The 18,168-nt window shown below is 39.0% G+C and overlaps 1 protein-coding gene across 2 annotated transcripts in view; it reads left to right on the top strand.

Moving 5' to 3' along the window:
* Positions 1–3,324: 3,324 nt before the first annotated feature.
* FOCAD (focadhesin) overlaps positions 3,325–18,168 on the top strand; it is a 147,167-nt gene continuing 132,323 nt past the window's right edge. Inside the window, exons 1-5 of one of the 2 annotated variants that reach the window (XM_060762447.2) lie at positions 3,325–3,456; positions 5,182–5,271; positions 7,466–7,540; positions 9,692–9,846; positions 14,154–14,258. In XM_060762447.2, coding sequence (XP_060618430.2) covers positions 5,215–5,271; positions 7,466–7,540; positions 9,692–9,846; positions 14,154–14,258 — 392 coding nt within the window. In that variant the 5' untranslated portion in view covers positions 3,325–3,456; positions 5,182–5,214. Of the gene's footprint in view, positions 3,513–5,181; positions 5,272–7,465; positions 7,541–9,691; positions 9,847–14,153; positions 14,259–18,168 lie in introns of both variants that reach the window. The other variant, XM_060762446.2, reaches the window with a different exon arrangement.

The following is an 18,168-nucleotide window of genomic DNA, read 5'->3' as shown; positions in this document are numbered from 1 at the left end:
AAGTCATATTCGAAACATTTGTGTGGCCCTCACCAAATATTTTAGAATAGAAACTTACCCCGTAGTTTTTTGTTTTAGTTCTGCTAATCTCAGAAGGCTCCCAAAATCAGTTTCATATTCAATGCACAGAACAGCACAGAACTCTAGGAATTGTAGTTTGGGAAGGGAGGAGCCCTATGCTAGAGAATTCAAAAGATCCTGCCCTAAACTACATATCCCAGACTGCATCAGCATCAGAAAGCACAAATTAGTTCTTTACTTTAAACTACTTTCAAAGTAAACACAACACAAGTATACAGGAAATAACACTTTCAAAGTAGGATTATTAAAAATGTTTTTATAAAAACTTTGAAAATCCGACTAAAATCCGTGGATAAATGAAACGTTTTGAAATTTGGTGGGCTAACAGTGGTAAATGTGTTCTACCACTGTTGCAAGTTTCACCTTCGATAGCTTTAAAAATGTGGGAGAAAGGAACCCCTGAAGTTTCTCCAATTATAGTCATTTAATTATGCACAATTACTATAACGAAATAGTAATGAAATTTCATTACTTCCATTATAGTAACAAAATATCCACTAAGTATACTTTAGAAAAACTTTAGAAACAAAGCACAAGTGTCCCTCAGTTTTGTAATGGCATTTGAACCATTTTTTTTAAATGGATCGCATATCCCTACATTCATAATGAGATAACTTGGAAAGATGATTCGAGTCAAACCACAAAACTCACTTATGCTTCATGTATACCTTACACATATTAGAATCATAGAATCATAGAATCAAAGAGTTGGAAGAGACCTCATGGGCCATCCAGTCCAACCCCCCACCAAGAAGCAGGAATATTGCATTCAAATCGCCCCGACAGATGGCCATCCAGCCTCTGTTTAAAAGCTTCCAAAGAAGGAGCCCCCACCACACTCTGGGGCAGAGAGTTCCACTGCTGAACGGCTCTCACAGTCAGGAAGTTCTTCCTCATGTTCAGATGGAATCTCCTTTCTTGTAGTTTGAAGCCATTGTTTCGCGTCCTGATCTCTAGGGAAGCAGAAAACAAGCTTGCTCCCTCCTGCCTGTGACTTCCTCTCACATATTTATACATGGCTATCATATCTCCTCTCAGTCTTCTCTTCTTCAGGCTAAACATGCCCAGCTCCTTAAGCCGCTCCTCATAGGGCTTGTTTTCCAGACCCTTGATCATTTTAGTCGCCCTACTCTGGACACATTCCAGCTTCTCCATGTCTCTCTTCAATTGTGGTGCCTAAAGGTAATTAAAAATAATGCTTTAAATATTTTTATGCATGAAATACAGTTTGTGGACATTGAAAGCCAAGGTGTCACTATCTTAGCCACTTGTGTGGATAATTTTGGATTTTTTAGTATTTCAGATTTCCAAGTGTGGGATGTTCAACCTATACTATAATTCAGACTAACTGTAGAAGTACCAAACCCCTGGGCATTTCTGATGAGAAAGGATATAAACTCTACTTCCTTCTAGCTGTCTATTCTAAGCCAACATAAACCTTAAGAACAAATTGATCTTTACAACTGTGATGACTACACTGAGGAGAGGTTGTTTACTTATGGCTCAAACAATAATTTCCCATTGACATATCATGCATGTAATAGAGTTTGCCAGCTGTCTGAATGAAGACCAATACCCATGTGGATTTTAGCCATATGTAGCTATCTACCACATAGGTTTAGAAATGGCTGCACCTAAAATTTTACTGTGTTTTAAATTACCTATAATGATAGTAATAAAGAAAACTTTTTTGGTCAAGTTAGATTTTACTACTTGGATTAAGAGCTTGAAACTAAATATTTGTTTAAGTGGAAGGGTTTACTTCGACTGATTCCCATAAATGCTAAACAGCGTCACTTGTTTTCATGTTATCTTTGATTTTGCTTTAAACTAAATGTTTATAGGTAGTGCTGTGCAGGAGATTACGAATCCAACAAACTGCTTTATATGAAGTCAAAGCTTGGATAAGGACAGGACTGGGAGTCTTCTGCTGGATCCACACTGCATTACACAGAACTTCATTATATGGTCAATGTAGATCCATGTAAAATAGTTTAGGTGCATTGAACTGCACAATATGGACCTATGCTGATCATACCATGCAATCCCAAACTGCATCATTTTATGGTAGTGTAGACCCAGCTTTTGGTGATCCAGACCTTTTTGGCTTCAAGTGCCAGTAGCCTGGCTATAATCACTAGATTCAGGGATTGTGGGAGCTGTTATTTAAACCATTTAGAAAAGTGTTTCTCAACTTTCCTAATGCCACGACCCCTTAGTACAGTTCCTCATGTTGTGGTGACCCCCAACCATACAATTATTTTTGTTGCTATTTTACAACTGTAATTTTGCTACTGTTATGAATCTCAAATTAAATATGTGATATGTATTTTCATTCACTGGACCAAATCGGGTACAAATACCCGATACGCCCAAATTTGAATACCGGTGGGGTTGGAGGGTGGGGGATTGATCTTGTCATTTGAGAGTTGTAGGTGCTGGGATTTATAGTTCACCTACAATCAAAGAGCATTTTGAACTCCACCAATGATGGAATTGAACTAATCTTGGCACACAGAACTCCCATGACCAACAGAAGGGTTTGGTGAGCATTGACCCTGAGTTTTGGAGTTGTATTGTTGTACACAGAGAGCACTGTGGACTCAAACAATGACGGATCTGGACCAAACTTGGCACAAATACTTAATATGCCCAAATGAGAACACTGGTGGAGTTTTGGGTAAATAGACCTTGACATTTGGGAATTGTAGTTGCTGGGATTTATAGTTCACCTACAGCCAGAGCATTCTGAACTCCACTGTGCCACCGAGGGCTCCCACACAAATATATACACACACATATATACACACAAAACATATATACAGAGACTGGGCCACAGCAATGCATGGCAGGGGACGGCTAGTACACTCATATAATGCATAATGTAATTAAACTGCATTATATGAGTCTACACTGACCATGTAATGCTGTTTCACACTGCACTATACGGCACTGTAGATGAGGCTAATACTAATACTAATGGTAGCTCTATAGAGCAGGGATGCCCAGACTTTAATCCTCCAGGTTATTGGGCTTCAACTCCCAGACGCCTCAACTGCCTTGAGCTGAGGCAGTCAGCTGCCGCAGCTGACTGGGGATTCTGGGAGTTGTAGTCCAAAAAATCCACACTTGGAAGCAGAGTCAACAGTGAGAAGCAAGACTGCCTCCAAAGGAAAAGCGTGCCTACTTCTTAAAGAGTGCGCATGCGTGTCCTCTGAGGATGTGGGCATGCGCAGGACCGACGACGACGCTGAGCTGCCCCGAAGCTGGCGGCGGTTCGGCTGGCTACGGAGTCTGCGCAATTGGGACACGTCGCCACGGGGATGTTGGGAGGCTTGACAGAGTGAGCCCGAATGGAAAGCCGGTGATTGGCAGGTACTCGTGTGCTGGAATGTTGGCGTCCACAGAATTCTAATAGAATAGAATCAAAGGTAAAGGCGGAAGTCCAGGCTCTGGCAAACCAGGGAACTTTGCTAGTCTTGTTGGGCTGAACTAATGATGCCTGGGGCCCTTTGGAGCACATCTACACAGGAGATTGGATGTAGTTTGACACCGCTTTAACTGCCATGGAGTCTTGGGAGTTGTAGTTTGGTGAAGCACCAGCACTTTTTGGCAGAAGAAAACTACAGACTGCTATGATCCATATGGTGTTGAACTACATTGATTCTACTGTGTAGATGCAGGCTGGAAAGGTGGAAAATGGGCTAATTTAGTTCCTATACATATATTTTGGGGGATTTATTTGGAGGCATCCTAAACATGAGTTTAAATAAATAGCCTTGTTAGTCTGCATGCAAGAGGTCTGGTAGCATGCTTGAAACTCACTGAAGTTGCATCTACATTGTACTGTTGACCAGTTTGACAACACTTCAATTACCATGGCTTCCAGAATCATGGGAGTTGTAGTTTTACAAGGCCTCCAGCCTCCTCTGCCAAACAGTGCTGGTGCCTCACCAAACTACAACTCCCAGAATTCCATAGCATTGAGCAGTTAGTGTCAAAACTGCATTAGTTATACAGTGTGGATACAATGCATGTCACCTTCCTCCAAAACACATGTAGGCCCCTTCTACACTCCCATATAAAATCCAGATTATATGCTTTGAAATGGATTATGCTGCAGTGTAGACTCATATAATCCAGTTCAAAGCAGATAATGCGGATTAGCTGATCATCTGAATTATATAGCAGTGTAGATCCATCCTAAGGAGTTTGGGCCCGGCACTCTCCATGGATGCTTAAGTCCCATTATATGGTAAAAAGTGTTCCTTGTATAAAATGGCACAGGAAAGATTTGCTGGGTTGCTGTGAGTTTTCTGGGCTGTATAGCCCTGTTCCAGAAGCATTCTCTCCTGACGTTTCACCCACAGCTGTGGCAGGCATCCCCAATGGTTGTAAGGTCTGTTGCAGTTTCTATATCCGTGGAATAATGTCCATGGTGGGAGAAATAACTCTTGTCTGCTTGAGGCAAGTGTGAATGTTGCAATTAATCACCTTGATTAGCACTGCAAAGCCTTGCAGCTTCAAAGCCTGGCTGCTTCCTGTCCGGAGAGATCCTTTGTTGGGAAGTGTTAGCTGGCCAGCTAGTTTCCAACTGACCCCTCAGCTTCTGAGGATGCCTGCCATAGATGTGGGCGAAACGTCAGGAGAGAATGCTTTTAGAACATGGTCATACAGTCTGGAAAACTCACAGCAACCCAGTGATTCCGGCCATGAAAGCATTCGACAATGCAAGATTTGCTTTTTGGATTGGGGGGCGGGTATATGGGGATATTTTCAAGCCATGGATGATTGAACCCATGTGTATAGAATCTGTACGTATGGGCAGTCATTTGCATAAGGTCTTGACATAGGGTTGCCAATGTCATAACAGTTGAAGACACACAACAAGAGGTTTGTAATGAACTTTCCTGAACAAATAGCCAAAGCAGTTTGGTTAATGGAGGTTTCATTATGATTTGTAGCATGTTCTAAATTTCTGGATCATGCAGTCCAATTACATTTTATTACGACTGACATACATGAATAACTGGATGCATGTGTATGTGTTCGAACTGCACTTTATTATTCCCTCCCAGTGTGTTATTATCTCTGTTCCAGAAACTGAATGGCTTGTAGGTAAAGGAAGGAGCCATGTCAGAAGATATCCGGAAGAGGCTTGATTTTCCAAACACTCTTATACAGTCACAGGTGAGAAACTTTATGCTTGTTATGTCTAAAATATTTTTCACATGTGCATAAAGCAACATTGAAAAAGCATCCTTTGTGCACACTTACAGAGAATTCTGAAACATATATAGAAAGAGGTCAAACTTGAGCCACATACTGCACTATACTTTTGTTCCTGAGTTATAAATGTCATTTCCTAATTGGGTAAATCATAAAAACATGGAAAAAGGTTTATTAAACTGCAAAAACTTTGTTTTGTAGCACATTTTGCGATAGTTTTTCAGTGAATATCTCATAGAGCCTCAACCAATTCGACATAGTTTGTGGCAGCCACAAAAATGAAGTTTCTGGAATACAACACCTACTGTCAAAGTAAGTCCAACACAATTAAACAGGAAATAACACTTTCAAACCAGGAACATATTTTTCCCCAAATTATGTTACATAGTATTATAGGATTGTACCTTCTGTAAGTTTTAAACAGCAGAGCCAGAAGTGATGATTTATGGGAGTTGCAGTGACTACAAGTTGCCAACACCAAACCTGCATAGAAACCATAGGAACTACACTATATTGTATTTTGAACATATGGATCTTTCTCAGAGTTTTTGAGACTTCTTCAATCATAGCAAGTGTTTGAATTCACACTTGAGAAACTTTAAAAGATTTCCCAACAAAACTCACTTGAGAAAGTTTTAAAAGTTTCCCAACAAAGCTCCCAGGAAACAGCACTTGCTTATAAAACAAGGAGGGTTTTAATTATTATTATTTTACTGACACGGAAACACAGTATGTCACAGCAAACGAGATCTGTATGCTGGATTTCGTATCATAAAATCACAAGTCAAACACTTCCCAAGCATCTAGGACTGTGTGGTGTATTTTCAAATGATCCAGGTAAGGTGGCCTTGCAGTTGGCAGATTGTGATTTTGTCAGTGTTTATTGTTTCCAAATGCTGGCTGAGATCTTTTGGCATGGCACCCAGTGTGCCGATGACCACTGGGACCACCTGTATTGGTTTATGCCAGAGCCTTTGCAGTTCAATTTTGAGGTCCTGATAATGGCTGAGTTTTTCCTGTTGTTTTTCATCAATTCAGCTGTCATCGATTATTATTATTATTATTATTATTATTATTATTAGTTATACTCCACTTTTTCTCTGCCAATGGAGACTCAAAGCGACTAACATTAAAAACCATAACAATGTACGGATTAAAACCAAACACGTATAAACATTAAAATAGAATTAAACCTAGAAATATTAAAAATATACAATTAAAACCAATCAAACCATTAAACAAATGTATTAAACTTCATAAAACATAGCATACTCAGCTTGGTCTTAAAAACTTTCATCTAATTCACAACTTAATTCTGTACTTGCGTACCTGAAAGAATATCGCATTGAACTGAATTTAGACCAGAGCCAACATAACTATGGGTCCTTTCACACAGCCATATAACCCAGAATATCAAGGCAGAAAATCTCACAATATCTGCTTTGAACTGGGTTATCTGAGTCCACACTGCCATATATTCCAGTTCAAAGCAGATAATGTGGGTCTTCATTCAGCTGTGTGGAAGGGACTTAATAGTGAGAGCTGTTGGAAGTTGCAGTCCAGTAATATCTGGAGAGAGATAGTTTGCCCAGTCCTGGTTTTCTCTAACTAGCAGATGTCTTTCAGGATATTTTCATGATAGAGATACCAAGGCTTGAATCTGGAAACTTCTCCTTATTGAGCATGTGTTCAACTACTGAAATATGTTCCTTTTACCAGCCTTGACTGTAAATCAGCAGAAGGCAAAAAGGACTGGCTCTACTACGCAAGCAGTTACATTGAACAGTTTTACTTTTGAAATCACCTTAATGCTGCATGGGGTTTTGAGAGGTATTCCCAGAATGACTGGATGCTAGTGTGCGATGCTTGCACTGTGTATGTAAATGTTCATTTAGGAAAGGTTAAACAACCTTTGGCTTTCTAGATGTTTTTGATTTTGCCTCCCAAGACAAGAGTCAGTGGTAAAATTTCTTGGAGGAATAGTCCAAAACATATTGTTGGGCTGCGTGGAGAGCAAAGTTTTGCCATCCCGGCATTAAGACCGGTTTGAGGCCTCCATCTTTTGAATAACATCCATTGTAACAATAGAATGTCTTGAGCTGTTCTGAAGTCATCCGTAAAAAGTGTAAGTCATCTCTTTGGGTTTCCTTCGCAGACTGTGGGCCATCTCGTTGCAGCAGTGCTGAAAGAGAATGTTTTGTCGGACAAGATAAGCCAGACCACCAACCAGGTTTGTTTGTTTGTTTTCTTTTGTCTTTTTCTCCCTGCCTCAGCTTGAGTGATCTGATATATCTGAGACACCATACCGTCAGTGTTATTCTTTTATGGCTAGAGGGGAAATCCTTTGCAAGAGGGCAACACTCAAATGTGGTACTTAAGTGGTTTTGGGCCACATCATGATAATAGAAAGGTCTGGATCGATAAAGCCTGCATGCTTTAAGATATTTGCATTCTGAGATACTTTTTTGGATATGGATAGTTCCATCTGCTATTGATTTTTCTTTTCATGAAAAACATGCAAGTCTTAGTTCACATTTGTTAGGGAGTTTGATCTGTTTAATTAATTGGTTGCTTTAATAATGCATGCATCCTTTTTCTGTTATCTTTTCCCTGGAATAGGTTATTGTCTCTTCCTTTGCCTAACATCCCACCCTATTTGTTTTCTGGTCTAACCTGGAGAATTTCTCATATTTAATGTATGAATTGAGCCATACAGATTGCCTTATGTTCCACTGACATTTTAAAATGGGATTCTTGGCTTGTTTCTTTCATTATAACCCAGTATCATGTCATTATTCTGGCTTGTTAGGAAGGTATCATGCCAGGAATGCCTGATGAAGCATCATAGAAATTGGAGGTTGTACACCAGTAGTTCCCATCCTGTGATTTGTGGACTCTCAGTGGTCTGAAATAATGAAAATATGGTCCGGAGCCTCACCATTAGTACACCGTTGCCTCAAAACCATGCAGCAATGAGAACAACTGGTCTCCTGAAACCCTCTTATAGTGCCGAGGCAACAGGGATGTCAAGAGGGGAGAAATTACCACTACATCAGCTCTAGATGATTAAATATGGTTTTCCATGGACGAGCAGATGGTGACTACTGGATGGCATATGTTCTGTATCAGAAACTAGAGCTGATGTGGTCTATCCAATGCGATTTTCCGAATCGGCACCCCAAATAACCAAACTGAATCTAAAGTTGACCAAAAACTGATATGTAACCCTTTTGGTACTAATGTTAGAGAGTGGTCCTGGTCAAAGTGATCCCTGATCAAGTGGTCCATAGGTGGCCAAAAAAGGTTGGAAACCACTTTTGTAGGGTATTCCCTGGAGATCTTTATGCTTCTATATACCCTGAAACTTCCTCAAACCCCAGCTTCGTTAAGTCCCTATATTGGAAGAAAGGCAGAATAAAAATAAAGTAAATAAGTTTAAAAACTGTATCCCTAAATAGTGGCAAAAATAGGGAGCCCCCGGCCCCCAGTGACACAGTGGGTTAAACCACTGAGCTGTTAAACTTGTTGACTGAAAGCTCACAGGTTCAAATCCGAGAAGCGGCATGAACTTCTGCTGTCAGCCCCCAGCTTCTGCCAACCTACCAGTTTGAAAAGATGCAAATGTGAGTAGATTAATAGGTACCGCTCCGATGGGAAGGTAACAGCGCTCCATGCAGTCATGCTGGCCACATGACCTTGGAGGCGTCTATGGAAACCCCGGCTCTTTTGCTTAGAAATGGAGATGAACACCAACTCTCAGAGTCGGACACGACTGGACTTAATGTCAGGGAAAAACCTTTACCTTTACTATTGGTAAAATAACAATGCTCTAGGCATTTGGGAGTAGCAAAAATTTTAAAAATCACACCCCAACCCAGTGGAGGCCAAAGGCTGTAAGATAATTGCAGTGCAAACTTTGATCTGGTGGAGGGATTCTCTTTTGTTCTAGCACATAATGAAGTCTGCTATGCCACATCTTACTCTAGTTATTTCCTTCATTCACATTGATACATCTTCATGCACTTGAAGATATCATTCCATTGTCCTTTCCCAGTCTGCTGTGGTTTTGGTGCATCATATTGATGTACTTACAGAGGATTCATGGGTGCATAGACCTAATAATTGGAAGGAAGCACAATATCATTATTTTTGTGAAGCCATTTCTTCTTTCTGGAGCCTCTACTGACAAACCTTGCTTTGACTGTAGTTGACTTCATTTAATGATAAGACGACAAAGTGGGAAATAAAGAGAGATTATCTATATGAGCAGATAGGTTTCCTTGGGACTGCTTGTAATGTTTGATTCCATTGCAAAGAATTATGCTCGTGCCCAGTGGAGGAGCATGACTGACTACATTATGTTTTTCATCTTGGTTTTCAGAGCCCTGCCTTGAACTTGCTCTGGGAAAAGTGCTGCACTGACAATGTGGTGGTTCAGATGGCCTGCTGCGAGGCGCTGGTTACCTTTGTTGCACAGGGGCATGCCGAGTTCAGCTATGTTCTTAATGGGGCTCTCAACCTGATTCCCTCTGCCAGGTAATGGTAGCTTGTGGTGCCATATCCCTTGTGAACTCAAATATAATTGTGTACACACACAGTATATGTAGCATGAGAAATAAACATGTATAAATTCACATGTAGAATGTGAGCAAGAGTTAGTGTGATAAATATGCCTGCATATATATGTGGATCTGTTTAGTTATTATGCTACCTCTCTCTCTTTCCCTTCGTCCGACCCTATAATTTAATAAATATAGATGTATATGCATGCACACACACAGAGAGACATATACAGTTGGTCTCCCACATTTATGGGTTTAACTTTTGTGGATTTGATTATTCTCAGATTTGATTAATATGGTATTGCTAGGGACCTCTAGGTTTTGCAGTGTGGTTCTATGTCTTCATCTACAGTGACAATTTCACCTTCAAACTGTGGTGGTCAGAGGAGAAACCCCTAAAAGCAAGCGAAATAAAGTTGTTTACATGCATAAGTGTTGGAAATAGCAATCTTCTCAAGCCTACAGTAGCTGTTTGTTATGTATATAATTGCTTACTGTATTGTATGTGTGTATTGGTTTGCAATTTTATCTTGTTGTGGGAGGGGCTGCAGACTGTGTGATCAGATCTGGACATGTTCAGGACCTGAGACTCCATTGTAGATCAGTGTTTGCTTTAGACTTCAGTGGAGATAGAAGCCTGTAGACTCTTAGAAGCCATTAGACTCTGTAGTAAGTACAGTTTAGACTTCAATATAAGAACAATATGTGATACAGGAGCCATTAGGGTCCATTGGACTATGGACTATTGTTTCTAAGGAAGATACCCTGCGTTACCTACACAGAGAAACTTCTTAAAATCCAATTGTAACTGGATTCATAAGCAAAGTGTCTGTATTCTGTATACATGAAGTTTTGTGAGTAAAACAACTCTGTTACTTTTAAAGAAGACTATTTATTTTGTCTCTTGAGAGCATGATTTAAAGCCAAATATATTTTAAGGGAGAGTAGATGTTTTTGGGCAGCTAAAGGAACACTTTTGAAACTCTGCTGAATATATATGGGTTTTTTTTTTGTGTGTGCATTGGCCTGTCTTTGCCCCTCACAGCTCAAATACACACTTAGGTACACCAGTTGAACAACTGAGAGACTTAGTTGCCTTGCATGAATGCTGGTGAACATCACTTCAAAAGATTGTGACTTCTAACAAGGTCATTTCCTTTGACCAGTTGTTTTCCAAAAAGGTTATGAATCCCATTTCCCAAATGGTTATGGAGACTCACATTTTTCAAAAACAAGTGCCTTGTGTTTGTGCAGTCATCATCTGGCCTCAGAATGGTTCCAGGATTTCCTATGCAATCATCTGTACAACGAACCACTTTCTTCAATACAGGTTTGAAATTGTCATTGTAGATGGGGTCTTTGCCAACTTCTTCTGGAAGAAGGTGCTCTCTCGGGTAAAAAAAAATAGAATACTTTTATTTGTATTTCGTGCATTTTTGATGGAGTTCTGTGCTCCTGGCCCAGGTGGATATGGAAAGCTGAATATATATGAATATTGGACCATGGTGGCTCTTCGAAAGCACATTTTCTCTCAGCCCCAGAAAACCCCATGATAGGTTTGCCTTAGGGTTCCTATAAGCTGGAAATGACTTGAAGCACACAACACGGCTGAGTTGCTAATTTGTTATACTGGTCTTCTTTCAAAGAAGTAAACTAGCATATAAACAGTACTATATAACAAAATTTGAAAAAAAAATCTGTTCCTGGTTTGAAAGTGTTATTTCTTGTTTAATTGTATGGTACTGACTTTGAAAGTAGTTGTTATACTCCAGAAACTTTGTTTTTGTGGCTGCCACAAATTATGTTGAATTGGTGCTGCAGGATGCCCCACAGAAACAAGGTTTTTGCAGTTTAATAAACTTTTCCATATTTTTTATGATAGAATCAATTAGAAAATGACTTAATCCAGGAACAAAAATCATCTTACGTAGTGTAATGAATGAACTTTTTCTAACTTTAAGCATTGAGGTTGTTGTGAACAGAAGAAATACCTATTCCATCTTATTTTACCAATAAAATTAGCTGTGTATTTAGTGTATTTACCTATTACAATGTGCATGTTTCATTCTGACTTATGGGCTGTGCTTATGAAGACCAAGAAAGCTAAATGTGTTAATGTATATCCTGCATATTTTCTTGTATTCTTAAACTAGACTGAGATATGTTTTGTTGGAGGTATGGGATGAAAGTAAAGGGGTAAAGGCTAAAAAGGAAGAACAGTTGTGTTGAAACTTGCACTTAATCAACTGCAGGCTTCCTGCCTTTTGCATAAATAATACAAGGTTGTTTTCTTGCTCAAGGGCATCTATTTGATTTTCCACCTGTGCTATATTATGGGGTCACTCTGATGACCTGGGAGGCAGAGTTTCCAGGAGTTCTAGCATTCAAAACATATTTTTCACCTCTCTTGCTTGCCACAACTATACATTTTCAGCTTAATTTTCTCATGCCATGCTTTACTTAGTAAAAAACAACACATATACACTAACACCACCACCAGCATAGTGCTTTGCAAATGTTGACATGACTTTGAGACCAATCTTCTTAAAAAGGAATAATTCATTTTTGAAATATTTTAAAAATTATTCATACACTGCTAATAGATTGGAAGTTTAAGACTTAAAACAAAGCATAGCGTGTATCATAGTGGTAGAAGTTAATATAGAAAGATTTATAAATTTATGTTGTGGTTAAACTAGTCTGCAGAAATCAAATTTAATAATTATTAGCTCAGGTTCTCTTGTGTAATTTATTCTAAAAAAATAAATCTGGAAGCATAGTATTAGACTACACAAGAGACATTTTGCGTAACTTTTAAATGAGGTTTTCTGCATTTGTCAATGCCAGTTTGGATCATGACTACTTTTGTTTTTCCTAGTCTGCCTGTCTCTGCCACTGTGAGTGTCTGTCCACTGCACCCTAAGATTTTATTGCCTTACTAGGACAAGTCAATGAATTGGAAATCCTGCAACTTTACAGCTGTACAGCCCCTTAAAAGCATTGGCTGGATTTGCATTTATTGCATAGATACTTTATACATGATTGATATTTTTGAATAGGTCCTACTTAGGCTAATGGTTTAGGTCTTGACTATTAGATAGATTACAAAATCCATATCAGTGTGATGCCTCAGTCAGGTCTAGAGGGAGAGTACAAAGAGCAATGTGAGCTTTCAGGATCACTAGTCCTCTTCATCAGACTATGAGCTGCAGAAACAAAATCTATAAATCCACCCGTGGTGAGTCAGAGGCACAACTCTGTTTCTTTGCCACTAGTAAACTTTTGTCAGAACGCATAGTAAAGCAAATATAAAATGAGAACATACAGGCAGTCCTCGAGTTACAAGCATCTGACTTACAAATGACTCACAGTTAAGAATGGGGGTGAGACAACAGGAAATGAGAGAAGTTTACCCCTTGGAAGGGAAATTCACTCCTGAAAGAGTTATCATGGGGAAAAGGTGTCTCAACTGAACCTTTAGCACCAATCTTTGTTTCCACAAGAAGCCAATTCTTTTAAAATCCAATTTTTCGAAATCCAATCCAAAAGGGTCAGAAAGTGAGGTGAAATCTCCTGAACAGGGGCACAGACTGCAAAATGAATACTATAAGGGTGTTGAATTTTCTAGGCATGGGCAATCCATGGTTCTAAATAGTTCTAAAGTACTTACAAAACTAGGCAGCACTTGTGCTTTGCTTCTACAGTATTGTTAAAGTTCTGGTGGTGAAAATTTCAGAACTCTAACAAAACTTTCAAAATTTCATTATTTTGTTATTGGTGATTTTTATGACAGAACCAATTAGGAACTGTCATTTATAACGAAATTTTGATAGTTTTGTTAGAGTTCTGAAATTTTCCCCACCAGAACTTTAGCAACACTGTATAAACAAAGCACCAGCGACCCCTAGTTTTGTAAGTACTATAGAACCATTTAAAACCATGGAGTGCCCATGCCTAGAATTTATCTTATGCTATCCAAAGCTAAAATATGTATATATTTGACTGGAGTTAATCTTAAAAATGTACCTATTCTGACTTACATACAAAATCAGCTTAAGAACAAATCTACAGAGCCTATCTTGTTAATAATTTGTGGACTGCCTGTATTTAGTTTTAAAAATATTTCTCTTTGACTATCAGTGTTGCATCAATTAATTATAAACATTACCTATTGCATAATAGAATAGTAGGAAAAGTTCTTAAAATATGCTTTTCTTCCCTCTCTCGTATTACCTGCAGAATTGCATTGACATTAACATGCTGTCATTGTGTTTTTGACAGGAATGCCCATGGTTTGATTAAAATCGTTGTAAAACTACTGCAGATGCAAGCCTTGAAGGAGACAAAAAGTGGAGAGGAGCAGACATTGGACTTGTATGCAGTCAGGTATATTTTAGATCCATCAGCTTATGAGCACTGTTCTGGGTGGTAGTAATGGAATATCTGTGAAGTATATATGAAAACTTGAAGAAATAAATTGATCAATGATATGACTGGTTGCTAAAAGGATTAAATGGGCTTGATATGCTTTGACTAAGAAAAAAAATCTGGTTTCAAATGTGACTTCTCAGTCAGAGGAAAAGAAAAGATACAGCTCTGTTGTTGAAATAGCAACCTTCTCATGCCTCCTTTAGTTGTTTGTTATGTATATAATTCAGATGCTTACTGTATGGTATATGTCTGTATTGGTATGCAATCTTACTTTAACTCTTCGTTGTGGGAGGGGCTGCAGACCATGTGATCAGAACTGGGCTTGTTCAGAACCCAGACTCTATTTTAGAAACAGTTCAGTTTAGACTTCAGTAGGAACTGTAGACTTTAAGACGCTGGTAGGAACAGTATGCTGTACAGAAGCGTGCTTATTTTTGTCACTTGAGAGCATGATTTAAAGGCAAATATATTTGAAAGGAGAGTAGATGTTTTTTGATAACCAAAAAGAACACTTCTGAAACTCTCCTATATATATGTTTTGTTCATTGGCATATCTTTGTCCTTAACAGTTCAAAGACATATCTAGGTACATCAGTTTAACAGCTGAGAAACCTAATTTCCCTGCATGAATGCTGGTGAATGCCATTTTCCCAATAGGTGATGATTCCAACAGGTCATGCTTTTACCATGGCATCATTTTTCAAAAAGTTATGACTTCTAACAAGGTCATCCTTTTCCAAAGATCATACAATTTCCAGAAAGGTTATGGAGATTTCCATTTTATAAAAAGTTATGTGACCAGTGGTTTCCCAAATCTGTTTAATTGACTAAGGCCTTTAGAAGGGGGTGTTTGGTTACTTTGGCTAGTTTGGGGGAACTTTTATGCAAACTACATATACACAAAACACCAACAGAATTCTGTTCAAAGTCATACAATAGTTTTGATCCCGCATATTTAAAAGAAGCGTATTCTATCAAGTTGTATTACAATCTTTCAGACCACAAGTTCTGAAAATTCTGTCAAGTTGTATTACAATCTTTCAGACTTACAATTTCTCAGGTCACTCCTGTCATGAAAAATACAAACAAACAAACATTCAGTTTTAAAAACTTTTAAAAAACGGAGTCATGTTATCATGAGTCAATGCTGGAAATGAATGATGTTGACAGTGCTGGTTCGACAAACTCTGCACATCCCCATTCTACCATCATTTTGGGCCTTTGAGATGAAGCGACAGTAGCCATTTTTAATAGGCGTATGGTATAAGCTTTGCAAGGCTGGCAACCATTTTTAATAGAGGGTTAATATATATGCTTTCCTATTGCTATTGAATTCCAGTTGGACTAAAAAAGTGAGGGTTGCCTTTTTGCCCCTCATGTGCATCAGTTACCCCAAATGGCTGTGGGCACTTAAGCAACAACATTGGCCAGGATCGCTATAACAATACTCCCTCTTCTCACATACACATTTTCCTCCTTTTAAGAGTGTCCTTGAGTTTTATCCTTGACTTCTATAAGAGACAGTGCAAATGCTATGATTTTGGCTCCAAAATCTACTCTTGGCTTATACACAAATATATGAGCCCCCTTGGAGCCCCCTTTATTATTTTATTTATGCAATAATATTTATTGCATTATTTGTAATTACTATGACAACTTTTTATGGGTGCCCCAAGTTTAATCTGTTCCACCAGCCAAAAACAGATACAGGTTGAGAAGTTTAGAAAACAAGGATTTATTAGAAAGAAAATGCACAAATGAGGAAATGCAATGTGGTCATTCCAATCAAAGCCTGCAAATGGAGTATTACCTTATATTGTTCCCTATTGAATCTGGTCTTCCCCATCTCTCTCCACCCAGTGATCAATAAATGCATTCTGTGTTTCCTGCTAAGTGAGTCACTGTTTAACTAAAATGGTGGTAAACCCCTCAATTTCTTTCTGTCAAGCCTTTCAACCATAAAAACCCTCTTCAGCTGTGATTATTGTCTGGAGAAACACTAATAAAACAGGAATTCCAGACAAGAATCAATCAGGGCCAGCTAACGCCTCCCAACAAAGGACCTCCAGGCAGCAACAAGCCAGGCATTGAAGTTACAGGACCATTAAATGCTGATCAAGGTTGCCAATTGCAACATCATACTTGCCTCAAGCAAACAAGAGTTCTTTCTCCCACCCTGGATATTTCACAGATATATAAACCCCACTTGCCTAGTTTCCAACAGACGCCTCAACCTCTGGGGATTCCTGTCATATATGTGGGTGAAATGTCAGGAGAGAATGCTTCTGGAGCATGGCCATAGAGCCTGGAAAACTCACAACAACCCACTGAAGGATCAAAGTTTGGGAATCACTAGTATAGGGTATATGAAAAAATTGGAGATTTGATTTGATTAGAGTATTGATGACCTCCAGTTCTCACCTCCTGTTTTCATCTATATTTCATCTAATTTAAGATCCAAAAACTGTTTGGATCTTAAATTTGTGCCTGATATCCTTAATGGACTGGATGAGGGTGAACAATTGTAACTTAAGCCAAACAAGGGAGAGGGACCTTGACCACAGGAAGATCAAGGAACAGGGAATCATCCTATACTGGTTTAATCAAAGGCAGGTTCATAATTTTATGGTCTCTGATTTGGGTGAGTGTAATTCTCAGAGTACAACCCCTGCAAGATATTCATTCCAAGACCTTTCTGAATACATGAAACCATGGCAAACCCAATGTTTTGGCTGTACTTGATCTGGAAGCATGCTATAGAATAGCACTGAAGGACCCAAAGAGGCCTTGGTTAGCTTCTCCAGGCCCTCCAGTGCTATTCCGTGGTATGTTTGGGCCAGAGGAATATCATAGAATCACATTGGAGGTCCACAAAACTTCTGAGTGGAATATTTTTTTGGAATATCAATAAATGAAACTGAATTTGTGGATAAAGGAGTCATGCTGTACTTGATGTGCTTTAAAAATGTTAAAATGTTGTTGTATTGTGTCTTTATTTGTAATTGATTTTTTGAACAAATTGTGAGCCCCATTGGGTTCCAGTTTTGGGAGAAAAGCAGGTGATCATTAAATGAATAAGTAGTTCCCTAATTTGTTCATCAGGTCCATGCTAGTATTGATGTTTGATGGCTTGTTCTCTTACTCACTTTATTCATCCCGTTCACCTCTTGACTTATCACCAAACTGGGAATTAAAATTCATGTCAGGAGGAACACTGATGGAAAAATGCATATGTAAAAATGTAAAGGATGGTTCTGGGTTGTAGAGGTAATCAAGTTCAGAGCTTTATACATGAAAATACATAGCAATCACTGACATTGTTTCTTAGAACATGAAAAGCAATCTGACATTTCCTTTATGATGCAAATCAAACAATATCTATCTTCTGGTTAGAGACACACATCAGAAAGTGAGATGAACTAATAGTTAATTTTCCAGCTATTGATATAACTCAGGCTTACCCTCCCCCCCCCCCCCCCCGCAACCCACTCATGTTGTTGGACTGAAGCTCTCAATATATCTCACAGTTGGCCTTTGCTGGCAAGAGCTTAAGAGCGCTGCAGGCCAGCAACATGGAGGGTTCCATGATTTCTTCCTGTGTCATAAATTCCTGTTTTGTTACCTTAGAAGTAGCATGCTGCACATCTGTTGCAGGGCAAGTCTTAGATATGAATGATGTCAACCAAAGTGCCCAAAAACCCAAATAAGTGGGTGTCATGTTTGGGGACAGCTGTGATGTGGAGGGAGAGGGGTCCCTTTGGGTGGCTGCCTGCAGCAGTTCAGGGAGTCCCAGTCAACTCCACATTCTTGGTCAGTATAGAACTGCTTGACATTGGACTGAGGAATTCCTGAAATAAGTTCACCT

This window comes from Anolis sagrei, chromosome 2 (assembly GCF_037176765.1).
Source record: "Anolis sagrei isolate rAnoSag1 chromosome 2, rAnoSag1.mat, whole genome shotgun sequence".
Classification (NCBI taxonomy): Eukaryota; Metazoa; Chordata; class Lepidosauria; order Squamata; family Dactyloidae; genus Anolis; species Anolis sagrei.
The sequence above is the reverse complement of the archived record's forward strand: the minus strand, read 5'-3'. Positions and strand labels throughout refer to the sequence as shown.